At 41.1% G+C, this 27,706-nt stretch overlaps 1 protein-coding gene across 1 annotated transcript in view; it reads left to right on the top strand.

The window, feature by feature from the left end:
• SNX29 (sorting nexin 29) overlaps positions 1-25,655 on the top strand; it is a 417,611-nt gene extending 391,956 nt beyond the window's left edge. Inside the window, exon 21 of the mRNA XM_075830136.1 lies at positions 22,936-25,655. Coding sequence (XP_075686251.1) covers positions 22,936-23,065 — 130 coding nt within the window. The 3' untranslated portion in view covers positions 23,066-25,655. The remainder of the gene's footprint in view (positions 1-22,935) is intronic.
• Positions 25,656-27,706: the final 2,051 nt, after the last annotated feature.

The following is a 27,706-nucleotide window of genomic DNA, read 5'->3' as shown; positions in this document are numbered from 1 at the left end:
CTGTAGTTGTATATCAGATGTACTGTAGAGCAGCCAGAAATGTTGTGTCTGGTCTGCTTCTTTTGCCTTACCTCTGCTAAATTTCTCTCTTCATGCTTACCTAGTGGGTGGGCTTTAAAGAGGATCGGTCACCAGTCTATCTATTCCCTATCTCCTAACTAATCTAATAGGCGCTTTGCTGCTGATAACTACAGTAAGATTTGTTTTAAAAAAAACAATGATTATTTGCAAAGTTATGGCCATTTTTTTAAATATGCTAATGTCGCTCTAATAGCCAAATAGGAGGTGACTTTCTTTTCACTCTCGGCGGTGTAATGTTTTCTGTATGACGCTGTCCAATCAGCATACAGCTTCTCCCCCTTCCCTGCCCAGCAACACAGCCTGATCATGTAGTATACAGCTTCCATTCCGACTGTGTAATCAACTGGCGATATATCTCCGGTTGTGTCACAGCTTTCATATGACAGTGCGGTCCTGGTGTCATATAAAAGATTAGAATCTCCTCTTTCATATGCCACCAGAACCGCTGTTCTAGGTGGTCAACAGCCCGAGATATGGCTATTTGAAGTGATCCCCCTTCCCTCCAGCCTCAGTCTCTCACACTGTGTGAAGCAGCTTCATGCTGATTGGACAGCGTCAGAGGCTGTGAGGTAGCTCCACCTCAGGAGACTCACTGGTGTTACCTCCTACTTGTCTAGTATAGCCTCATTTACATATTTAGAAAAAAAGCTCATAACTTTTAAAATAATAAATGTTTTGGGACACAATTTTCACTATCCTTATCAGTGTGACAGCGCCTATTAAATTAGCTAGGAGATAGGGCATTACTAAACTAGTGACAGAGCCTCTTTAAGGCAGAAATACTTTAGCTCCATCCCCCTCCTCCCTTTCTAGTATTGACTGTTTTAAAATATACACATTTTGGGACTGGGGAGTATTCTGAACATTTACAAAGAACCTGCAGTCAGGGAAAGCGAAAAAAACAAGCTTCTATAAGGTGAGGAAGATACTCCTTGATATGATATATTACACAGTTCCATATATTTACATGTAACATTGATTTATGAAAATAATTTTATATCACTAGGTATTGTACACTTTAAACATAGCACTCTCATATGATGCTGTTTAGGCACATCAAGTATTTTCGCCAACTTATACATTAAACGTAGGCTGTGACGGTTCCCCACAGTGGCATCCGTCATTCATAGGCTATAAAGGTATCTGTTTGATGGATGTGTCATTAAGTATCATGACTCTCTTCATGACAAATCTGTTAAACAGATATTATTGTAACGGCACCACTGTTAAATGGACGCCAGTGACGGATGCCTAACATAACATGTAGGGAAGCTCCAGTGACATAACTGTCCATATATGGATAGCTAATGGTGCTTCACGACGCAGCAGAGTGTGCCCTGCCTGCACATCTTGGAAGCCCCGTCTTCCCATGATGTAAGGCAATGTAAGCTCTGTGGGATTCTCTGAGATCCACACAGAGAACCCCCCACCCGCACGGCGACCCTATCCCCCGTGATGGCAACATCTGCAGAGCAGCCACAGCTACTGACTAATATCTACCTGGGGTATTTACAGTACATTACAGTAGCTTCCTTGGGGTAGCCCCAGTGACTAAACTGGGTTGGTATATGTGGTTGCCGCGGGTGTTGGGTTCTCTGTGTGGATCCCAGAGCATCCAACAGATCGGACATTGCCTTACATCATATGGAGATGTGCTCAGAGTGTGCGATCAGGGCAGCCTGCTGCCTCAAGAAGCTTCAATGATATGCTTCGCGACGCATACTTTTAGCGGAGGCCTGTGATGAATGCCATGCAGGAGCATCCATCACATATAGGCCCTTATGTTAAAAAATAAGTATACCATTCTATGTACTTTTTTTTGGGGGGTGGAAAAACATGGTATACTAGGCTATTCCATCCTTTAAAAAAATAAATAAATAAAGGTATCCAGATCTATACTAGCCTGATGGGATGACAGAAAGGACTCTGTTTTGGGCTCCATCTGGCAAATGGGGCTTTAAGGACAGGTTTAGCATGAACGTCATGGGCTTTTCCCGATGTACACACTAAACGTATGGCATAAACGTAATGTGCACAGGGTTTTATCCTCCAATCTATTATGGTTACGGGAAGGTCCTTACCTTTTTCAGCATGACCGCAAGGTTTATAAAAAACTTTGGCCAAGTTTGTTGTGGAAGAACTCAACACCTCAGAGACCCTGATTTTAACCTGATTAAATACATTGGGAACAATTGCAATTCCAGGCCTTATAGCTTTACATCATTGCCCAACAACCCCCCTGGCGGCTGAAAAAAGTGTTATGGCAGAAAAGCGGGGACTAACTCCATATACATTTTTTTTTTAAATTCGGTCACAAACATATATTTAGGTGATGTTTGGGTGTTCACTTACTTTTGGCCATGTAAAGAGGAAAATGCCCATACAGTTTAGATTTAAAAAATGTGGCTATGGCTACAGATGCAAACCTAAGGAAGAAATGAACAGTCATTCTAGCAAATGAAGCACTAAATGGGTAGACATACAATGTTATATACTTATTAAGAGCTAAGACATCTAAATTATTGAGTCCATTAGAAAGTGAGATGTATAGAAAAGTACATGTTCTAGCTTGTGTCTGCTCATACATGTGGTGTATCTTTTTCTATTACAACCAGTCATTATGTTTCTATCTCTGTAAAGACTTTGACCCAAGTGGATATTACACTTTTTAGGGATGTTCACATTGAATGAGAATTTTAGTTCACAGTGTGACTGGTTAATAATGCACTCTATTTCCCATTACAATTACAGCTTCTATACCTTGAGATATTGAAGTCTGAGATCTCTCATTAAACCTAAAAGTCATCATACACCTGTTCAATTCATCTAAACAAAGCATACTTATTCCTCACTTTGCTGAAGTCATTATTACTGCTCACTTACCAAAAATTTACATTTTAAAACATTTTAATGATGTTGTACTTACGGATTTTTAGTTCAAGTCTTACCATACTTTGTGTTCCATTAATTCTGAAAGACATGACATAATAATTTGTCCCATGTGTCTAAGCTCGGTCTTCATCCTTTTATCTTAAACTGTATCTCTCTTGAGAAAGTGGGTCAAATAGAAGAATGCCCTTAAAGGCTTTTTTCGGGGAAATAAAATTATGTACAGGTGTAGACTATTTCCATACAAGTTTAACTTACCAATATGGTTACTGTTGCAATTTTTGCTTGCTTTCATCCTTTCTGCGCCGCAGGGCTGGAAGTCCTTTTATCCGTGCATTCTAAACAGCGTGTCAACATAGGCTCGTGCATGCTGAACACTCCTTGTGTCGGTACGTCACGCTAGAGGGCTGGTCACACGCCACACTAGAGTGATGGGCTGGCTAAGGCAACCCTGCCCCTCTAGATACTTCTTTCTGCCCCTCTAGATGCTTCTTTTCCCTATACTACTGATCCCTGGCCCCCTGATTATGCTGCTTCCCCTGCTTTCTAATACTAAGGGGAGGGGCAATGGATATTGTGGGCGGGAGGAATCATCGGACTCAAAAGTTAGGCCACAAGGTAAGAGGAGATTGTGTTTTTGCTGTGGCGCGTTCTCAGATTACGAACCGCCTAGTGATCGGAAGAACGAGGCTTTGCAGTCCGGGAACTGGAAGCGACTGCAAAGTAGAAAAAATGAAAATGGGAGGGAGGGAGGGAATAAAGAACATATAAGAAAAGCATTTCAGGTGTTTTATATTTGTTTTGGAGCCTAGACAACTCCTTTAAGAGTTAAGGTGAAAGTTTCCCTGTAGTAAACCAATGCTTATATATTAGCGGATTACATTTACAACAATTCACTGACATACACTTATAGCTGAATCCGGCTAATACAGGAGAACAGTGCTGGAAATCTCGAATTCCTTAAAGCTGGACCATCAATGTGTATTCTGACAATGGAGAGGCGAAAATCTGAATAGCCCCTTTTTCCTCTCTACTGACAGAATGAATGATCCATAAATGGAATCCGTATTATTTTGACTGCCCTAATCTGCCGATAACATGGACATATGCAAGTGTTCACATGGACACATCACTGATTGATGAAGGGCCTCAATAAATCATTTAGACACTCCCTAGCAAATAACATCTCAATACGGTATGATGGGTTGTCACCGAATAGTATTAATAGACTGGTGGTAACTGCAGGTAACCATATAACTGTCTCATGCTGCCCAATTTATATTTCGTGTCAGATGCTTTGGTGCAGCCAGGGGCTTTATGTTCGTGTGACACATACACATAAAATATACAGAGCGCAGATGAGAACTTCTACAAATACTGCATCCACGAAAGCACTAACGCTGCCCTGAAAATTAATTTTACTTTCCAGTCTAGCCAGCGCCAAACTGATTGCAGCTTAGACGATCTACTTCTCTGGTGAAAAACATAATGAAAAAACTGTAAGGCTGTATTCACACCCAGTTTTCATGCAGTTTTTTTTATAAAAAAAAAAATTAAAGCCAAAAACAGGGGTCGATACAAAATAGAAGGAAAAGTATAGAGAATTGACTGAGAAATTTCCTCCCTTTTGGATCCAATCCTGGTTTCGGCATAAAAAACGGCACCAAAAACTGCATCACAACAATTTGTAAATATAGCCTATAGATGGCGGCGCTTAACTAGTGCTGTGGCTCCTTCTTTCTGAGGATCGGTAAGCGATGCCGTATCCTAGCAACATGCTGTCATATCCAATAATGGGGAAACTCCTTTATGTAGTGCTAGCATCAGAGGCGGGGCTGTGACAACCTCTTTTCAAATTTACATGTGGTTATGTTTGATTATTTGATAGACTGATCACAGTGTAAAATTTATAAAAATTGATATCAATTAATAAATCAAAAGGAAATAAGATTTTTCAACATTTTAGAGGCTTAAAATACTGTATGTTTAATCTTCTCATGATGTTGACGCCATGTTAGCTTTATGGGCCATGACCCCGCAGATAACAAGTAAAATTACTTTCTCACTCCATTTGACCATTGCCGAGATTTTGATTTTTTGTGTTTAACTAGATATCCGTTCTAAGGAGCATGAATTGTGTGAAGAGGTTTTTATATCTGATATGGGTGTCAGGCAACGGATGTACGATGGATAGCGTTCACAACCTGCGTAATTTTTGTTTTTTCCATCTTTCACATTTCTTAACTGTTCAGTAAAAGGACATCTGCTTCGTTTCCCTGTACAAAGGCTTCACAGAATTCTTCTTGGCAGCAGTCAGTTTTCCTTAACAAAACTAGAGGCATTTACCTGCAGGCAGCCAATTACAATCACAACACTGCAGCACAAGTAAACCCAATGGTCTTGTTAATATAATTGTTTTAGACTGAAATCTGTGACTGTTAGTTTCACCAAATTTGTAAGAAAAAGCACGAGAGCCTGATCTTTTAACCTTGTGTGTCGTAAATATACATATTCTAGTAATGCATTTGTGAAAATAGTCCTCATTACTGTGCCCTGTTGTTCCAGTAGTGGCTGTACTGATGTATGATGAATACCGTCATTTCATTTGTTACTCATGTCCCATTAAAGGGAACATAAGGGGAAAGTTAAGGAGCCGATCTTTATATCTTCCTTGCAGTTTGGATAGATTTATGCCCGTACACGTAGCAGTAGTGTGCCGTGCGGTCTTATCATGAATTGACGATTTTTTCAATGCAGTTTTTGACCACACAGCTTATGCAAGTGAAAGTACAAGTGCGGCATAGAACTGCATCTTAAAGGCTCTGGCAATTTACAGTAATAGCACGTGCTCGCGTTATTGGATTATTGCTTTTCATACAATTCCGATATATATGTTTGTTTTTTAAAGTAAAGTGGATATAACAAATTTTTAAATTTTCATTAAAAACTAAATTTTTGTTTCAAATTTTTTAAAAAAATAATAAAATATTAGCTAGAATAAAGACAGAATTGACCAGTCTGATTCTTGAAGTAAATATACGTTTTCAATAAAGGCAAGTTCATCCCACATAAGGAACAAAAACACAGAAAGATAACAAAAATGTGGCGTAACAATTACCGTCGCAGGGGGAGCAACTCCAAGAGAGCCTGGAGGTGAAGAGGGCCCACCCTGGATCCCACCCAGGCTGCCAGATCAGCCCCGGCTAGTGGGACCCATTCGAAAGCGATATGGGGTCCCCCCCCCCCCGCTTCCTTTAGGTACGCCCCTGTAAAGAGACAAACAAACAAATATCATCACAAACCGTGAAAGACCCTTGACATACAAAAAAAATAAATTGAGATAGGACTGTACCTCAACCCTTTTGACCTGCTGGAAAAATTGGGAGTCCTGTCTCGAGCAACTTACTGGAGACATAGACCTGGAGTGTCAGTGAAGGAATCCACAGTTGAGATGTAGTAAAATGAGAATCCATGAAATCTATACAGTTAGCATGAAATATTTTGTGGACCATCATGTGGTTAACCCCATCATTGATCTCTTTCATAGAGAGATGGGGTGACTTCCATTTTTAGGTAATATGAATTCTCGCTGCCATACAGATATGTTGTGCCTATTTATAAATTTGACATCTATTGTGGCCTTTGGAAGCAGTGCTGCTCCAGGCGAAACTGTGCTTCCTTTGCTTGATATCCTTTGTAGAGCTAGCAGAATATACACTGGGTATCTGTCATATGAGAGTAGATATACTTCGTGAATATTGCTTGCTCAAGCTCATTAGCCTTTGTTCTATATTTCTACCAGACAATGTAAGGCCCCATGCACACGAACGTAAAAACGCCCGTAATCACGGGCCGTAATTACGGCCCGTAATTACGGGCCCATAGACTTCTATTGGCCATGGGTACCTCCCCGTATGCTTACGGGAAGGTGCCCGTGCCGTTGAAAAATATAGAACATGTCCTATTTCAGACCGTAATTACAGCACGGGCAGGCCCATAGAAGTCTATGGGGCTCCCGTAATTACGGGTGACTACGTGTGTGCACCCGTAATTACGGGAGCGTTACTAGGCGATGTCAGGGGATAGTCACTGTCCAGGGTGCTGAAAGAGTTAAACGATCGGCAGTAACTGTTTCAGCACCCGGGACAGTAACTGCCGATCACAATATAGATCAACCTGTAAAAAAAGACGTTCATACTTACCCAGAACTCCCTGCTTCTTCTTCCAGTCCGGCCTCCTGGGATGACGTTACAGCCCATGTGACCGCTACAGCCAATCACAGGCTGCAGCTGTCACATAGGCTGACACGTCATCCAGGGAGGTCGGGCTGGATGTCGAAAGGGGGACGCGTCACCAAGACAACGGCCGGGTATGGATTTCTTTTACTTTTACTGCGGAAAGGGCTGTCCCTTCTCTGTATCCTGCACTGATGTAGAGAAGGGCTGCCGATTAGTGCAGTGCAATTTTGCAGCGAAAACGTGCCCGTAAATACGGGTGGAATACTGGTGACACCAGTCCCGTATTTACGGGCACGGGTCCGTAAATACTGGTGCAATACGGGTCTAATACGTGTGAACAAGGACCCGTATTTACACCAGTATTTACGGGAGGAAAAAAATAAGTTCGTGTGCATGAGGCCTAAGTTATATGAAATGCCTAGAGACGTATGGCCAAAAGTATGTGGACACCTAACCATCACACCTATATGAGCTTGTTGGTCATCCCATTCCAAAATCATGACTGTTAATATGGGGTTGGGTCCCCTTTTTGCAGCTATAACAGTCTCCACAAGCTTTCCACAAGATTTTGGAGTGTGTCTGAGGAGAATTTGTTCTCATTCAGTCAGGGTCATAACCAGAGAGTACCGGGCCCCATGCCAGCCCCCCAGGACATACTGTCCCCCTCTCAGGTCAGATTTAAAAAAAAAAAAAGCCTTTACGTCTTCTCTTGTTGACAGGGGGACCTCAGACTTCCACATCCGACCCGGTCTATGCTGTGGCGCATACAAAGTCCTGACACTGGGCAGCATCAGGACATTGTGTGCTGCGTCATATATAATGTCTTGGCACTGGCCGGCGTCAGGACATTGCATGCGGCGCGGCCTGTCACGAATTGTCTGTGCACCCACTGGGCCGTAACACCTTGGCGGTAAGGCAGCTGGCCAACAGGGCGCAGGTGAAAGTCTATAGTTCGTATAGGTACCCGTGGCAGCTCAGACAGCAGCAGGGCAGGCTCGGCTGGGACTAGGCAGCAGGCAGACGTCAGGCGAGGTGAAGCAGGTCAGACGTGGATACAGCACGACATGACTTTTGCACAGCACAGTGCTCGACCAGGAAGGAATGGAATGCAAGGAACAGGAACTGGAACAGGTACAGTTAACACACTAGGAGGCCATCACATAGACAGACTAGGAATACACAACAAAGCTCAGGCATGGGAGGATGGGGCTGGGACCTTGTTATAGCCCAGGGTGCTCAGAAGCAATCAGCTCAACTACCAACATGCGTGAGCTCTGGCTTCTCAAGTCTGGACTGAGCTCGTGAGCGCACCCTGGTGGTCACTGTGGAGCAGGACGGCCGTATGTGCAGACATCTCTTGAGAGAAGGGCGTCCTCAAACCATGTCTTTATGGATCTAACTTGTGCAGGGGTTATCTGAGTTTTCAAAACTGATGGCCTATCCTACGGATAATCCATCAATATTAGATCAGTGAGGGTCCGAGTCTTGGCACCCCTGATTAGCTGTTTGAAGGGGCCGTAGCATTCGTACGAGCGCCACAGTCTCTACATTATGTACGCGGTTTCCTTCTTGTTGGTACTTTGCACGTGCCGTTGCATTTTGTAGAGTCTCTTCAAGGTATTGCATCACTGTCCTATTTTCTTGAACGGGACAGTGGTGCAATACCTTGCACAGCCACTACAAATGAACACTTCAGTACAACCCACATTACTGTCAATGTTTGTCTATGGAAATTGCATGGCTGTATGCTTTATTTTTTTTCCATGTGTTTGCAATAGGTGTGGCTGAAATATCTGAGATCAATAATTAGGAGGGGTCGCCACATACTGTTAGTCATATTGTGTAACTGGAGGTACACTTTAAAGAGGCTCTGTCGCCACATTATAAGTGCCCTATCTCCTACATAAGGAGATCGGCGCTATAATGTAGATGACAGCAGTGCTTTTTATTTAAAAAAAACAATCTATTTTCACCACGTTATTACCGATTTTAGCTTTATGCTAATGGTTTTCTCAATGGACAACTGGGCCTGTTTTACTATTGACCAAGTGGGCGTTGTACAGAGGGAGTGTATGACGCTGACCAATCAGCGTCATACACTTCTCTCCATTCATTTAGTCAGCGCATAGGGATCCTTTTAGATCAGTATGTGCTGTCTTATACGAACACATTAACGATACTGAAGTGTTTAGACAGTGAATAGACATTCCACGGGATGTCTATTCACAATCCCGGCACTTCGTTAATGTTTCTGTGGTAGTTACAGCAGAGCAAGCGTAATCTTGTTGTAACCTGTCATTTACAGCGTAATCTCGCGAGATTACGCTTGCTCTGCTGTAACTACCACAGAAACATTAACGAAGTGCCGGGATTGTGAATAGACAGCTCATGGAATGTCTATTCACGGTCTAAACACTTCAGTATCGTTAATGTGTTAGTATAAGACAGCACATACTGATCTAAAAGGATCCCTATGCGCTGACTAAATGAATGGAGAGAAGTGTATGATGCTGATTGGTCAGCGTCATACACTCCCCTGTACAACGCCCACTTGGTCAATAGTAAAAACACGCCCAGTTGTCCATTGAGAAACTCATTAGCATAAAGCAAAAATCGCTAATAACGTGGTGAAAATAGATCGTTTTTTTAAATAAAAAGCGCTGCGGTCATCTACATTATAGCGCCGATCATCTTATGTAGGAGATATGGCACTTATAATGTGGTGACAGAGCCTCTTTAAAGGGAACCTGTCACCAGCATTTTAGCTATAAAGCCAGCAATACCTGGTGAAAGTGGGTGAAAGATCATTGTCATCTAAGCTATAAATATGTTCTAAGTAAGCTCTGTAGCTTTAGTATTCAGTTTTTCAGTGGTCCCACACCGTATGCATATGAGCAGAAAAGAGTCAAATCTTCATCTGAAAAGAGTCAGGTTTTCATTCCTCCAGCGTCTCAGAGTGGACTCCACCTCCTTCTTTTTGATTGACAACTCCTTAGCCAGTCAGGGCCGGACAGGTGCCGGTGGTGGGCGGGGTTAAGAAGCTGAGTCCAAGAGGGAAAACTAATTACCATAAAAGGCGGGAAAAGTTTAAACGACTACATTTACTGACAGAGGAGGACTTCAGGAAAGAAGAGAACAGGAACGAACTCTGGACAGCTGCGGCCATTGAGGGGTCAGGCGAGTTTGACAGGTAAGATGTTGATGACAGGATCCCTTTAAGTTTGTCTACATTTGCTGCACAAATGAAAGTAATCTACCGTATGGTTCCCTGTAAATTCACATACTTTTGGCCATTTCCCATCCGGGATCCATTTCCATATTATGATATTTCAGAATTTTGATTTCTAATAGTCTTGATACCTCAGGGAAAACGTGGTCCCCCTGGAGGGTGAAAAAAAAAAAAAAGACAAATATTAGTATTTAAAGGGGTATTCCGCTTTTAGCAAATAAAGGCTATTCATTGTATAATGAAAGGTTATACAATTTTCCAATATCGTTTCTGGATCAATTCCTCATGGTTTTCAAGATCTGTGCTTGCTGTCATTAAATAGGAAGCTTCATTGTTTACTTCTAGGGGGATAAAAGTCTGTCCTGGTCATGTGATGGCCACACAGGTGCTTGGCTCGTTACAAGACAGAGCTCTGATACACGTACTGTAACTGTAATGTGCCGTGCACCTGTGTATCTATCACGTGACTGGGACAAATTTTTATTCCCTGGATTAAACAATGGAGGTTCCCTTTGAATGATAGCAAGCAGAGATCTTAAAAACCATAATGAAATGATACAGAAAGTATATTGGAAAATAGTATAACTTTTAATTATACAAAGAATGGCATTTTTTTTTTTTTTGCTGAAACCAAAATACCCCTTTAAGTGGTGTGGTCTCTGCTCATTTGCTTTGCTCTTTCGTCAGACACAGTAGATGTCTTGGAGCCGTGGCTTAGGAAAAGGTATCCTTATGGGCGCTTTTGATGCAGCTTCTACTTTGATGTCTTCCCGGATTACATTATTAAACTTTTATTAAGCACACTGGCTTTCGACCCTGTCTACATTCTGTATCTTGAGAAGATTGCACAGACAGGACAGAACACTTGAAGGCATACAAATAGGAATCTCTCCATCTATCTCACGAAGGAAGAATACATATCTTGTTAAAGGGGTATCCCATCTTAAACATTTATGGCACATCCACAGGATCTGCCATAAATATCTGAAAGATGCAGGTCCCAGCTCTGACCGCTACATCCAGGCGGAGACTTAATAGAGAGGTTAACGGGATTGCGGAAACAGCCGAGCTCTCTCGGCCTGGAACTGCTGGTCACCTCTCCACTGAGTGGCCGCCTCATCAGACGGGGCTAGCGGACCCCGCTCTTGAGATAGGCGTGGGTCCCAGAGCTGGGACCTTCATCTATTACACACTCATGACATATACTATAGATATGCTCTAAATGCCTAAAATGGGAATACCGCTTTAATTCAATGCAGAAGCAGCATGGATTGGCGTTCTAATATTTATGCAGGTGTTTCACAGTCACTACTGCTATATTATGTCAGGTGTTCTCAGTACTTACAACCCCATCATTTTATCGACATGACTCGCTCATTCACAGACTTCATCTTCAGACCTTTGCCAAATCACTTTCTTTATTTCTGCCCAGACCAATTTATTAAAGGTGATTACAGCCCGTGTTTGGCTATTAGCTTTCGATCCTCCGTCTTCCAGGCTGTAATTTAGCTCCGTGCAATTATTGTCACTTGGAATTTCTGAAGGTTTTGTCTTCGCCGAATGCTTGTTTGTGTCATGATCCCTAACTAATCTTTATTATTCTCAAAATAGCTGAGTGGATCCAAATCGCTTGTTTACCCGTTTCTTCTGGAAGAATCATATGGTTTATTATAATGGTAAATATTAGTTGATCACCCTTTACTACTTTTTCCCCAACCTTTGGATCTCCAGCTGTTGCAAAACTACAACACCCATCATTCCCTGATTTGCCATTTGTGTATCTGTCATTAGGATTACATACATAAAGCATCTCAAGTTCCATGAATTAGGGAATATTCAGCAATTTATTAATATAACTATTTTATCTCTACGTTGATCAGTGGGCAGGATGGACCTTTCTTTTAATGATCAGATCTACCGAGTTTGGCATGTGCTGTGGTATGTTCTTTTTTCGGCTATGTATTGGCTTTATGTTGTTCTATAATTCTTCTTTTAGAGTTTTTAGATCCAAAGTATAGACAAATGTGGTATGTGATCAATGAGGGTGGTAGTGGTATGAAAATCAAATGCCTGTGTGTCAATAAGTATATTGATTGGAATTTGTCATTTTCCTCTGTCTACACATTAGACAAAACTTAGCTGAGCCCACCTATTATGACGGGATCCAATGATCTAATGTGTGCGGGGCCTCCCCACACTCCCTTAACGGCAGATGTCGGGGGGAATAAGGATCGGTCATGTTGGATTTCAACATGCTCCATCCTTTGTTCCCAGGGGAGATAAGCTGCTGCCAGAGGGGTCTGACAGCGGCTTATTTTCTTCTCCCTATTGAAATATGCATGTATGCTTGGCCGAACATGCTTATGAGGAAGTTGGGAGGAATAGTTATAGACCAAACTTGCTTGACTGTTATCGCCACCTTAAAGGGGTTGTACAGTATTAGAAAAACATGGCTGCTTTCGTACAAATATAGCGCCACACCTGTCCACTGGTTGTTTGTTGTATTGCAGCTCAGCCCTATTAACGTCAATGGAGCTGAGCTGCAATACCAGAAACAACCCATAGACAGGTGTAGCACCATTTTCGGAAGAAAACAGACATATTTATGTGATCCTTTAACCCTTTAAGCCTAGTGGGTGCAGAAATTGCAATCGTGCCTAGGGAAAGAGCCACTCTGCCATATACAGGATTATCAGTGTTTATTCTCTATATTATGACCTGACTGTGCGCATTTTCCTTCTATCATGATGCTGTGTTTATTACTGATATCAGTCTCATCCTTAGACATCCTTCTTCTGACATCACTGTGTGCATTATTCCCATACTCTGACTTCACGGTGTCCAATAACCTTTTCCTATGACCATTACAGTACTTATTATCCATGTTCTGCGACATAAAAGTGATCGTTATTCCTGTTTTGGGAATTCGGTTTGTGTGTTCTTCCTATGCAGTGATATAAGGTGACCATGATCTCTGTACTGTGACATTACTGTATGCATCATCCTTGCACCGGGAATCAATAGAATTATTCCTGTGCTGTTACTTCATTTTGGTCATTATACCTGTGCTGTGAAATCACTATCTTTTCTAGCCTTGTGCAGCGATATCACTGTTTATTACCTATGTGTTATGACATCACTGTATTTATCACCCCTGTACAGTCACATGACTGTGTTTATTATTCCTGTACTGTGACATCATTGTGCGCATCATCGTTGCACTGTGACATCGTTGTGATGTTATTCCTGTGCGTTTACTTTGGTTGTTTCCCTTGTGCCGTCACGTCACTGTGTTTATATTCATGTATTGTGACGCTATTTTATTTATTACCCTGTGGTGGGATCATTGTGAGCCTTATCCAGGTTCTGTGACACATTGCAATGTAGGTAGACTTGTGCTGTCCCTAAAATAGTCATTTAGTTTTCCCTGCTATATCTTTCCTAAGACATAATGTGCCAGCAGTGAAGAAATAGCAGGCTTTAATCCATCTGTGTTGGAGGCTCCGTTAGGGGCCTCCCGTCTCAGATCCGGCAGAGTTTACCGGAGATGACCGGAGACAATAGTGCAGCATGCTGCGCTATTGTCTCTGGTAAAACGATAGACACCCCGACAGCAAGCCGACGGAACCTATTAAAGTCAATGGGTTCCGTCAGCCACTGGTGGTGTCCGTCGTGCAACGGAACCATTGCTTCCGTTATTCCCTTGTTCGGCTCCTCTGACGGAGCAGAACAACGGAACACACCAACGCAGGTGTGAACATAGCCTTAATCCTGGATTGTCATTGCTCATAATAAAGGGAGGAATTCTGTTAACACTATATTAGGTGATTGCTATTTATGCAGTCGTCTATTATATGTTTGTAGATTCACCAAAGCTTTACTCCCACTTTAAGAGGCTCCAAGAAAAGATTTTAGAATTTAGAGGAATATATGATAATGACATTTTTGCAAGCTCTGTAATGTAATCTTTCTACTCGGTAACTTCCATTCCTACCCATCATTGCAGCAGGCATAGAGTATGCAGTGTACCCCCTTAGGTATTGCTGCGCTGACAGCTGCTGATGTGAAAACATATTCTCAAACCAGTCTGTGGACAAGAGTGACTCCCAGTGAGGGTGACATGGATCATTGGTTGCTCAGTGTATTCGTAGAATTGGGTTTCCCAGCTGTCGTAGCTACACGCTCAGAGGAAAATGCAGTTCAGAAATTTATTGTGTCTACTAGACTTTTTAGCAATAAGCAATCAATTGCTTTGGTTGCTTGTTATACTGTTTTTTTATGTTGCTGTTGCCTGTCTATAACATAGTAAAATAGAGCTCTGTGCAAATGATTTGCTTCCTTTATAATTACTATAGTATTATTACATCCATACGACAGAAGTAAGTTTTTGAATTATTCCGGCAGCATACGGATGACCCATGTGCAAAAAATAACTACCCCCTTTAATGTAACAACAGGCTCTGTCTCCTTTAGAATTGCAATTGAATGTTAAATTCAGACACATTGATAGGCTTTTATGTATGAACACTTTCTTTCTATAAACCTATACCACAAATGCGTTATCAACCAAAAGATCAGTAACATTTGTATTACCCCCGGGCTGCCATACATGTAAGGCCGGACTCACACGAGCGTGTGCGCACGCAAAAAACGTGGCATTTTGCGTGTGCAAAAGGCACTTAACAGCTCCGTGTGTCATGATCATAAGGTGCGCGGCTGCATGCTTTTCGCGCAGCCGCCATCATTATGACACTGTATGTTTGTAAACAGACAAGCATGTGGTGCTTTTCTTTTTTCATTCATACTTTTCACTGCTGTTGCGCGAATCACACGCGTCCCATGGAAGTGCTTCAGTGTGGTGCGCGGGAAGTCAATGGGTGCGTGATGCGCGAAAAACGCAGAAATATAGGATATGTCGTGAGTTTTACGCAGCGGACACACGCTGCGTGAAACTCACTGACAGTCTGCACGGCCCCATAGACTAACATAGGTCCGTGCGAGGCGCGTGAAGACCACGCGCGTTGCACGGACGTATATCACGTTCATCTGAATAAGCCCTAACTCTGCAGTTTTTGTTTTTACTCAGTGCTGTACAGTTTGTGGCTACACTGGATATGTGAGAGGCAGCTGTCAGACACAATCGGATCCCCACAGAATCGGACCCCCGCTGATGCACGGCACTCACTACACCGCGTTCCAAATTATTATGCAAATGTTCTTTTTCGCTGATTTTCCTAAATGCAAATGACAGTCAGTATAATCTTCAAGCCATCAACAGTTGGAGTATAATGCAAATTTTATTGAACAAATCTCCTAACGATAACAGATTTTTTTTTTAGAAGTAAAAAGCTCAAAATGCACTGTTTCAAATTATTATGCACAACAGCGATCAAAACATTTTAAAGGTTGTAAAGAGAACTAAAATGGTAATTTATTGGATTTGCAGCATCAGGAGGTCATATTTACAGAAATCAAATGCGCTTTCAATAAAAAAAACTTAACAGGCCAAGTTACATGTTAACATAGGACCCCTTCTTTGATATCACCTTCACAATTCTTGCATCCATTGAATTTGTGAGTATTTGGACAGTTTCTTCTTGAATATCTTTGCAGGATGTCAGAATAGCCTCCCAGAGCTTCTGTTTTGATGTGAACTGCCTCCCACCCTCATAGATATTTTTACTTGATGATGCTCCAAAGGTTCTCAATAGGGTTGTGGTCAGGGGAACATGGGGGCCACACCATGAGTTTCTCTCCTTTTATGCCCATAGCAGCCAATAACACAGAGGTATTGTTTGCAGCATGAGATGGTGCATTGTCAGGCATGAAGATAATTTTGCTACGGAAGGCACGGTTCTTCTTTTTGTACCACGGAAGAAAGTGGTCAGTCATAAACTCTACGTACTTTGCAGAGGTAATTTTCGCACCGTCAGGTACCCTAAAGGGGCCTACCAGCTCTCTCCCCATGATTCAAGCCCAAAACATGACTCCGCCACCTCCTTGCTGAGTCGCAGCCTTGTTGGGACATGGTGGCCATTCACCAACCATCCACTACTCCATCCATCTGAACCATCCAGGGTTGCACGGCACTCATCAGTAAACAACACGGTTTGAAAATTAGTCTTCATGTATTTCTGAGCCCATTGCAACCGTTTCTGCTTGTGAGCATTGTTTAGGGGTGGCCGAATAATAGCTTTATGCACACTTGCAAACCTCTGGAGGATCCTACACCTTGAGGTTTGCAGGACTCCAGAGGCACCAGCGGCTTCAAATACCTGTTTGCTGCTTTGCAATGGCATTTAGCAGCTGCTCTCCTAATCCTATTAATTTGTCTGGCAGAAACCTTCCTCATTATGCCTTTATCTGAACGAACCCGTCTGTGCTCTGAATCAGCCACAAATCTTTTCACAGTACGATGATCACGTCTAAGTTTTCTTGAAATATCCAATGTTTTCATACCTAGTGCAATACCTTGGACAATTTCACCCTTTTCAGCGGCAGAGAGATCCTTTTTCTTTCCCATATTGCTTGAAACCTGTGGCCTGCTTAATAATGTGGAACGTCCTTCTTAAATAGTTTTCCTTTGATTGGGCACACCTGGCAAACTAATTATCACAGGTGTCTGAGATTGATTACAATGATCCAAAGAGCCCTAAGACACAATACCATCCATGAGTTTAATTGAAAAACTAATAATTAAATGTTTATGATACTTAAATCCAATGTGCATAATAATTTGGAACACGGTGTATATGTAGTACAGTAAAAGTAGTGGTGATGCCGCTTACTATATTAATCCTGACTATCACATGACTGTTCATATTATTGAGGGCACCCTCTATGGAATAACAGACCCAGAACAGCTCTACAATGTAACGGGCAAGACTGTATTTTCCTCTAAACAAATTGTGAAATACTGACACTCTTATTAGGGTAACATGTATATATTACACCTAATAATGGCAAACATTGTAACAATGGCACAATCGAAGAGGAAGATGCATACATTTTTGGACAATCCTACGAAAAAACGTTTTAGCTGTTATACTTGAAAGTACTCAAAATTTCTCAGCTGTGTCTGGTGATTATTGGTGGTTAAACATGACATACTAAAATGACAATTCAGACATTATGGAATAATATGGAATGAATTTCCACAATGTGTTGTTTTTTTTCTACAATAAGGGCTTGACAACATGTAACGGAATTGCTGCAGAAATTTTCTGCAGCAATTCCGTTGAAAGTAGCAGAATTTCCGCTGCAGCAAAAACGCACCATTTCACGAGTTTTTAACTGCAGAAAATGGTGCGTATTTTGCTGCATTTTTCACAATGTTAGGGGATGGTGACATCTCCTCTGAAAAACGCAGCAATTCAGTCCACTTTCCGCAGCAAAATTTAAATTCCTCTTTAAGGAGAAAAATAAAAAACAGCTGAGTACCAAAGTACTCCTGGTTTGTTTTGTTTTCTTTGATTTTTGTTTTTTTGGGGGGGAAGGGATTCTTTTTAACTCAACCGTATGGCTCAAACACACATCCTTTATGTGCTACATGAACATCACAATGGTCAATACTAGTCTAAAAATATCTGACACGGTGAAATTTCACAACATCATGGCTGGATTTCGTACTAAAATATGTCTTGAACGGAATGGAAATCTTGTCTTAGTTTGAATTTTGCTTTTCAATATATAAAAATCCCGCCCCATAGCTGCGTTTCCTTTGATAATTGTCAGGAGACCAAATTATAACAGTGAATATATTGGGAAATTAGGACACGTCTTGTGCTCTGTTAATTGAGATGTGTATTTGTTCTTCTGTAGAACCCCTTTAAGCAATTAACTCCTTAATGACAGCGTTTTAAGGGTATTTATGCCACAGTACTTTGTCAAAAGCCCGACACGGGTGTCCCTTGCCAGCTAGAGCAGGTGCCGGGCTGTCTGAAGCGGCAGGGTCTAATAGAATGCCTGTCAGTTTTACACTGACAGGCATAATACACTGCAATACAGAAGTATTGCAGTGTATTATAAAAGTGATCAAACGATCGCATAGTGATATCCCATAGTGGAATTTAAAAAAAGTTAATAAAAACTACAAGTCGTCCAGCAAAACATGTCAGCGGAAACAAAAAATGTTATGTCTCCTAGAATATGGCAACACAAATACAATAGTGTTTTAAATTTGAAAAAAAGTAGTAAAACTTAAAAAAAATTATACAAACTTGCCGATTATAAAAGCGTCACAATCGTAATGACCTGCAGAGTAAAGTGATTTATACCACGCGGTAAACAGTGTAAATTGGAGACGTAATAAAAGAATGTCGGAATTGCTGTTTGTTTTCCATTCCCCTTCCAAAAAAGTAATAAAAAGTAATTAATAAGTTATATGTACCACAAAATGGTACCATTATAAATACAACTCATCCCGCAAAAAACAAGTCCTCATACAGCTATGTCTACGGAAAAAATGAACCGTTATTGGTCTTGGAATACGGCGATGAAAAAAAACTGGAAAAATTGCTTGGCGATTAAGACTAAAAATAGGCTGGTCTCTAAAGAGTTAAAAATTCCTACAGAAAATCCTTGACCGTTTTCACATTATGATAATCAGCTGTTAAAATTGGTGATGAACCGGTTCTATTCCCGTGTCGTCCTGTATCTTTACAGTGCACAGCGCTTGCCCTTTTGGTTATTGAGTCTTTCTTTTCTAGCGAAGTATTTCTAACATCCATGAGATTGTATAAAATGAGCACTGTCTGCGGAGACGTGATAGAATAAAAAGTCTGCAATTATAGATGTAATTATACAGGCACGGCCTTAAAATGTACACGAAACGCCAGTTGGGAAGTCAACAGTGAAAGGGAATGAAATTGTATTCTAAAGATTAAACTACAAAAAACCACACATTATGGGAAAATCAATTTACATGAATTTGTATTCAGAATTGTACATCCGGACAGAAATTCTTGGAAATCAAAATAACAATTACTGTATGAACAGGCCATCTCACAGCATGGACTCCGCATTTTCCCGGCGCTTGCGAGCAGCGCAGTGGTGCTGGTTAACAGCCTTCTTTCATGTCGAGAAAAAGAAGAGACAGAGGTTAATCATCCAGGTTCAAGTGGATGCCGCAATATTAACATATATGTGGCTGGATGGGGAAGACGTCTTTACATCGGTATTATCCGCCGTCACAGTATTGTAGTGGAAAATAGAGATCTTAATTCTAATCAATATTCAAGTAAATGACATATATGCCTGACATCAAGCGCAGCGCATTTACCTCAATCCATGATCAAGTGCTGTATACAGGATTCCTGCACTCAGGGTTCGTGTTTTCATGTTGTATATATACATAGATTTAGGTTTACTATGTCATTTACCTTTATATGGTGATCAAATTTACAGCTAGTATTTTATACTGATTCTATGAGCAATATACTGAACGATCAATTACAGAGCTCCGGTGCAGCCGCTGTCTTCGATCCATACTTGAATGTTTCATATCATCAAGTTCATATAACAACAGCCGGTGTCATTGAATTGACAAATCACAGGATGCTGTCAGGGTTCACAATGTAAAAGAAGCAATTCTGAGATGATTAGATCAGGAAATTACTCTTTATGCTAATTGTTACTCTTTATGTCGATTTTTACTCTTTATGCAGATTTTTACTTTTTTATGCAGATTTTTACTCTTTTATGTAGATTTTTACTCTTTATGCAGATGTAAAAGGGGCTGGAGTTGCACTTTAAGCGTCACATTTATTGAAATATAAGGTTTGTTACAATCCTATAGATTCACAGGAAAGAAAAAAAAAACATGGCCGTTGCTTCATACTATAGTAGTCCCATAACAGCAATGAGTAGATGGTGACAAATGTCTCACTTACTGGGTAGAATTCAGCCAGGGAAAGGAAGTCACGTGAAGGGCCACTGATCGGCAGTTCACACTCGAGTAGAGCAGCTTGTGAGAAGAGTAGCCCAGTCGCGTGTATGGTTCAAGGTGGTTCCACTATCCGCATTATGTACTACAGCTGGCATTATTTAATATGCTAATATTATATATGTATGATGGTTAATGTTATATCGGTTACTGGCTTGAGTATATATGCACTGCGGCTGATGCAGAGGCGCAACTTGAAGCTCCTGGTCCCCGATGCAGGTGCTCTTTATAATACTGGTGTCTTATTTAGTGGAGGGGATACGACTGCACCCCCTATAGCTGCGTCTCAGGGCTGGTGTTATACAATTTGGCTGTTATAATATAGGCAATATGGCTGAGGTTATTATATATGCACTGCTGCGGATTGTGTTATATATGGAAAATATCTGATGACTGACACTTTATATGCACTCTAGTTGAAAGTATTATATGCGCTACTGCTGGTATTGTAGGTGTAACTTATTGATTCAGAGATGTGGCTATGGCAGGGGTGATAGTAAGATTTGCTGCCCATTAACGCTACCCCCACTTTCATTTTCTACTATTTTATTTTTGGCCACATTGAATGGTGATCTTTTTTTCTAGCAGAAATATAGAAAAATCATTCATGTAGGATCGGAGACAGAACACGCTAAAAGCGCCCAGCAGGGATGTATCGCTAATGTTCTTCATCATTAATGAAATCTCTTTAATTAGAAGACGGCTGCAGTAACTAGAACATCATTGCAGTTCACTCTCTACTACTACAAATCCCCACCGCTAGACGCTACATCAGATGACGTCATTTAACCCTACTCTTGGACAGCAGCAATGGTAGATCTCCTATAGACTAGTGCAAAATGAAATCCTAAATCTAAAATTCATAATGTCATATACAGTATGTATCGAATTTTTATTCAACCCTGACCTATATTTAAAGAATTATTCTGGGAAAACGTTTGTATAGTTGAGAAAGGGTCTTGCATTGTTTTTTAAGCTAATGCACTAGATGGCATGACACCAGCTTGCCCAAGGTCTCCATGGTGCGTGCCCATATCATGCACCCCGAGCTCTTGACCTGCAATATACATAAACCGAATACATGGAGAGCGTCTCCCGGGCAGGCTTCTGTCATGCTGACCAGTGCATTAGCTATAAATGTTACCGGATTGGATAGTGTCTTGGGGGAAGCCCATACATTATGGGTTAAAGATTTTACATTTTGCCTGGAATAACCCTTTACATGCGTAAAACATATACAGAAGCAGCAGAGCTGTGGATGTCAGTTTGTCATTAGAATATCATGTTTTGTGTGATTTTATATCTGGGAAACTTACTGCAGTGTTCTAGCCGGTGATGTTATCGTGATACACAAAGACAGCCGCTCCCGGTCTGGTGGACTTAACACGAGCTTGTCTTACATGGTTCACCATTTATTTGAATGAACATTATGTAATATTACATTTCCCATGCAGCAGCCACTGCATAGAGCGGCTGCATGGAGCTTCTCCCAGCAATAACCGCTAATTATCAGGGGAAACCGCGGCGATCAGTTTATTGCTGGGGCAGGTTCATTCTAAGGGTATCCACACACGTGGTGGAATTGTCTCGAATTTCCAGCATAATCCGCATGCTCATTATATTATGTATGTTCACAGCAGATTTCACCCTTTTAAGTGTGAAATGGGTAAAATCTGCTGTGAAAATCCACACCATGCTCATATTTCTGTGCGAAAAATGTTGCGCAGCATGTGGATGGCTGGTGCTGTAATCCACTGAGGATTATCAATGCGCAAATCCTCCTTGTAAAATCCGCAGCATTTCTATCCTATGTTCCAGAGGCCTAAGAAGGGGTCTTATAAGACAACTCTTGTCCATATGTACATCATAGAGGGAGTCCCCCACTCTTTAAAACAGAATGGGGAGCCCATCTGGCAGACTCTAGCTGTCCATGTATTACATGTACGGTCATTCATCTGAATGGCCACCATGTAATACTACATTTCCCCTCTGGCCAGAAAAGGCTTCCCCCGCAAAATCAGCTGTTTGCCAGGGTTCTGGGGATCGCCTTTCATTCAATATGAAAGGGGTGGTCTCTGATGACACAAACCCTTTAAATCATGAATTCAGCTCTACTGCATCTAGTTTCAATATAAATCTAGATTGTAATATCTATATATTGATATGCTTCTACTTTAAGAAATTTCCTCCGCTCCTCAAACTCACAAAAAGAAACATGGATTTTGGTGGTGCAGTATTGGTGTGACTATCAGTCGTGGGGGTCAAGCGAGTGTTTCTGTGTATTTTCTGGCTTCTTGTCGGTAATGGGGGAAATAAAGTGTACATAGAGATATACTTTAAAATAGTAAATGATGTTTAACCACTTCATCAGCTGGCACATTAAACAGGGAGCCTTGTTATCTTACATGTATATGGTGTGTTACATTCATACTCTTCTGACAGTCCCATTTTTATAGCGTATTTCAAGGTCAATAATGTTCATAGTGGAATATGTTCTTACGTTGCAGTCATTTTATGAGTAGTTTGTACCTATTATCTATTTCCCTGCCTTTCAGAGACGTTCAAAGCAATGGAGAACAAGGAGGCAAAGGCAGTCGATCCAAAGTGGCTTCTCGATTTCCAAAATTATCTCGCAGTCAACAGAGAGAATCACGAAACCCTGAACCTCAGAGTGGGGACCTCTGACCACTTTTATTCCACGCTAAGTACTAACAACGGATGGGAAGAAAAAAATTGAACTCAGCAAAATGGCTCCTGTAATTAGGTCATGTCATAACGTATCGAGTCTTGTCCTAGAAGAAGATCCACACCTCTTATGAACATGAGATTCTTTCTGTTTCTTATCCAATGACTATTACTTCTAGGTTTTCCTTTATTTTGCACATTAATGACGAATGCCACGGGGTCACCTGGAGCATGCTAAGTGTAATCTTTTTCTTATTTTTAGGTCTTCACATCATGCTGGGAGAACACCAACAAAACACGGTCTGTACCTAGTGACCGATATTAAAAAATTATTTTGAAGATCACTTCCTATGGACACAGACATAGCCTTGGATCACAAACACGGTTTTATGATAACTGCCATATGGTTTGATCATTTTGGGTTGGTGGGTATATGAGTGATATTGTTACTATATTGAGAAAATGGCTTTCTATAGCTCACCTTGAGCCTACACGTATAAAGGAGAAAAAAAGAACTTGTGGGTATTGTGGATCAATTCCTTGGGTCTCTAATCCATGAACAGGTAGAAATTGTGGTGGCTGGTTCATAAAGCACAAAATATCACAGCTAAATAGAGAACAACTATATGTTTATTACGTCTCCTAAGAAAGTAGTCAGTCGTCAGATGAACACAGTCACACGACACTAAGCTCCTTCCTGCCACATCACTACTGGCACATGTGCACCTTTTCCACGTTTTGCCAAGAACACCCACGTTTCAGAGGAATCACTCTTCTAAAGTCAAAGGGAAAAAAAATGCGCACACTCAAAAAATAACTTTTTATGTTACGTCGTTTCTGATGGAAAAAGACAAGGTATAAACGTGCTGTACACACTGAGAATCTATCATGAGAGAGCATGTTCCCTTCATAGGATAGTCTGTAAATAAACCTTGTTTAAACTGATGTTGTAACAATGTTTAAGAAGGTAGAACAAAGTAACTAGCGTGCGGTATGTTTCACATCTGTAGCTTGTAAAATATTGGAAGGTATTCTAAGGGCCTGTTCACATCAGCGTTGGTTTCCATTGAGGGGTTCCGCCAACGTCGGACCTTTCCATTAGAGGAATCCCTCATCGGAAAGGCAGTCGACTGCGCTATTGCTTCAGTCAAAAAAACGAAAACCTTACACAACGGTGACAAACGGAAACCATAAGCAACGGAAGCATTACCATTGAAACCTATGGTTTCCGTTTGCCTTTCTGTTGAGGGGTTCCTCCGGCAGAAAGGTCCGATGGAATCCCTCAACGGAAACCAACACTGATGTGAACACAGCCTAAGAGATGAACTGCAAAAGTATATAGTGGTGAATAATCTAATAACTGATAACCAGCAGGGATTCATGAAAAACAGGTCATACATAACCAACATGCTCAGTTTCTATGAGGAGGAAAGTGCAAATCTGGATGTTGGTCATGCGGATGATGTGATGTATTTGTGTGGTACAGTATGAAAAACTTTTGCAAAATCCAGTCTTGTTCTGAAGCTGCAAATGCAGGGTCTGGGGGACCATATATGCACGTGGGTCAAGAATTGGTTAGGGGACGGAAAACAGAGTTGTTGTAAATGGCACTTACTCTAAATGGGCTGAAGTCAGCAGCCGGGTACCACAAGGATCGGTGTGAGACCCAATTCTTTAGAATCTTTTTATTAATGACCTTGTGGATGGGATCGATAGAAAGGTGTCCGTTTTTACTGACAATACAAAACTTTTAGGATACTTGAAACTCAGCTTGATTGTAAAATATTACAGAAAGACCTAGATAAGCTGGCAGCATGGACAAAAACATGGCAGATGAAATTTAATGTCGTTAAATGTAAAGTAATGCACCTTGGCTGAAGTAATAATAATAATAATGCATATAAATAAAATGAAATAAAACTGAAGATAACTGAACAAGAGAAGGACCTGGGTATTCTGGTTACAAATAAGCTAAACAGCAGCAATGTCAGGCAGCAGCTGCAAAAGCAAATAGGATTTAGGTGTATAAAAAGAGAGATAAAATCCTGTGATTCAAGTGTAATATTACACCTGTATAAATCCCTTGTAAGGCCATATCTTGAATATGGGATTCCGTTTTGGGCTTCACATTGTAAAAAGGTATAGGAGAGCTAAAGAGGGTTTAAAATGCGGGCGACTAGACTATTAAATGGGATGAAGGTGTCTTTTACAATGAAAGCTAGAAAAATTGGGCCAGTTCAGCTTGGAAATAAGACGCCTTAGAGGAGAGCTTATTAACATGTATAAATATATGTGTGGTCAATACAAAGAACTGGCACATGATTTGTTTTTTTCAAGGAATTTACCAAGGACCAGGGGACACTCATTGTGTGTGAAGGAAATTAGTTTCAGACATCAATATAGGAAAGGGTTCTTTATAGTTAGAGTAGTCAAACTATGGAATGCCCTACCCCAAGAGGTAGTAATGACAGATACTATGTCAGCATTTAAAAAAGGGTCTAGGTGTTCATCTAATAATAAATGGCATTGAGGGTTGTAACTAATCTTTGAAATGAATAACATGTAATTAATCAAGAAAGGTTGTACTTGATGGTCCTGTGTCTTTTTTTCATCCGACTTAACCATCTGGATAATTTTGGACTAGGTACTCCAGTAAAAACAGGCCACTTATATCGGCTGGATGCATTGTCAGATTGAACCATACTTTATATAACAGGCTTTTATCATGGAAGATTAGACTTGTCTTCTAAAAGGTGTTGCCTTTGGGCAATCACTTGAAAATAAGGGCTGAAAATAAGCTGATGACAGGGTGTGACCCCAATCAATCAGCTGTATTCTGCAGGGAAATGTTTAATATCCTTGCAGGATAACCAAAGGGAAAATAAAACATGTTGTCCATTGAAAACTATGTAAGAGTGAGAAACATCATTTATGATTGCTCTTCATGCCATCTAATTGATGGGTCCCACATTTGTAGCCTCCTTTTATTTAAAAATCAGTTTTCAAAACCAGACAACTCCTTAAAGGAGTTTTCCCATCTTGGACATTTATGACATATCCACAGGATATGCCATAAATGTCCAATAGATGCGGGTCTTGCCTCTGGGACCCACACCTATCTCTAGAATGGGGCCCCATGACCACTGTCCTACCTTGTCCAGCTCCCGCTGCTCCCTGGCCACTGTCTGACGAGATGATTGAAGGTAAGGAAACAGCAGAACTCACTGAGCTACCCTGTTTCCATAACTCCCACAGAAGTGAATGGATGTTACGGAAACAGCATTGCAGGGCGAGCTACTCTGTTTCCGTAGCTCCTGTCCACTATCTATCGGCCATTTTTGGCATATCGCAGAATAGAAAATATGGCAAAAGTCCTTTTAAAAGGGAAGATGTTGTCCCATGGAGAGATTATCTTAAAATTGGTTGTGGCAATACAAATCAGTCGCCACTATCAGTCGCCACTATCAGTCCATAGGTTTATATCCAACCATATGTATTTTACCCACAGTGTCGAGTGAATACACTGCTTCTGAGTCACAGGAGGTGAAAGGTCTGTACAAGCTCTCTTATGTCTGTACTCCCAGACTGTGGTTGTACCATGGCTGTAGATCATGCTGTTATAATTATGGTATAGTCCAGTTGTTCCCAAACCTTTCTGAGGCCCAGGGGACACTTTTGGCGGAGACTTTTCTTTGGGACCCCCCACTACCATACTTAGCCCCATTTTGTCTGACGTACAGTTAGGGCTGGAATAATTTGGACAGGTTCCCAAGTTTTGCCATTTTAGCTGTTTACCAAAACATATTGAATATACAATTATATAATCAATATGGGTTAAAGAGCAGATTCAGCTTTAATTTGGGGGTATTCACATCTGATTTGAGGAAGGGTTTATGAATTACAGCTCTTTAATATGTAGTTGCCTCTTTTTCAAGGGACCAAAAGTAATTGGAAAATTATCTCAAAAGCTATTTAATGGGCTGCATGGGCTATTCCCTCGTTAATCCATCATCAATTAAGCAGGTAAAAGGTATGGCGTTGATTCCAGTTGTGGCATTTGCATCTGGAAGCTGTTGCTGTGAACCCACAACATGAGGTCAAAGGCCCTCTCAATGAAAGTGAAACAGACCATCGCTAGGCTGAAAAAAATGCAAATCCATCAGAGAGAGAGAGCACAAATGTTAGGCGTGGTCAAATCAACAGTTTGGTACAAAAAAAAAAGAGTGCACTGGTGATCTCGACAACTCCAAAAGGCCTGGACGTCCAGGGAAGAAAACATTGATGGATGATCGCAGAATCTTTTCTATGGTGAAGAAAAACCCCCTCACAAGATCTTCCAAAGTGAAGAACACTCTCCTGGAAGTAGGTGTATCAGTATCGAAGTCTACCATAAAGAGAAAACTTCATGAGAGCAAATACAGAGGGTTCACCACAAGGTGCAAACCATGAATCAGCCTCAAAAATAGAAAGGCCACATTAGACTTTGCCAAACAACATGTAAAGAAGCTGCCCAGTTCTGGAACAGCATGAAACTAAGAACAACCTGTACCAGAATAATGGGACAAAGAAAGTATGGAGAAGGCTTGGAACGGCTCATGATCCAAAGCACACCACATCCGCTGTAAAACATGGTGGAGGCAG

Source organism: Rhinoderma darwinii, chromosome 6, assembly GCF_050947455.1.
Source record: "Rhinoderma darwinii isolate aRhiDar2 chromosome 6, aRhiDar2.hap1, whole genome shotgun sequence".
Lineage (NCBI taxonomy): Eukaryota > Metazoa > Chordata > Amphibia > Anura > Rhinodermatidae > Rhinoderma > Rhinoderma darwinii.
This window is presented reverse-complemented; position numbering and strand designations above follow the sequence as displayed.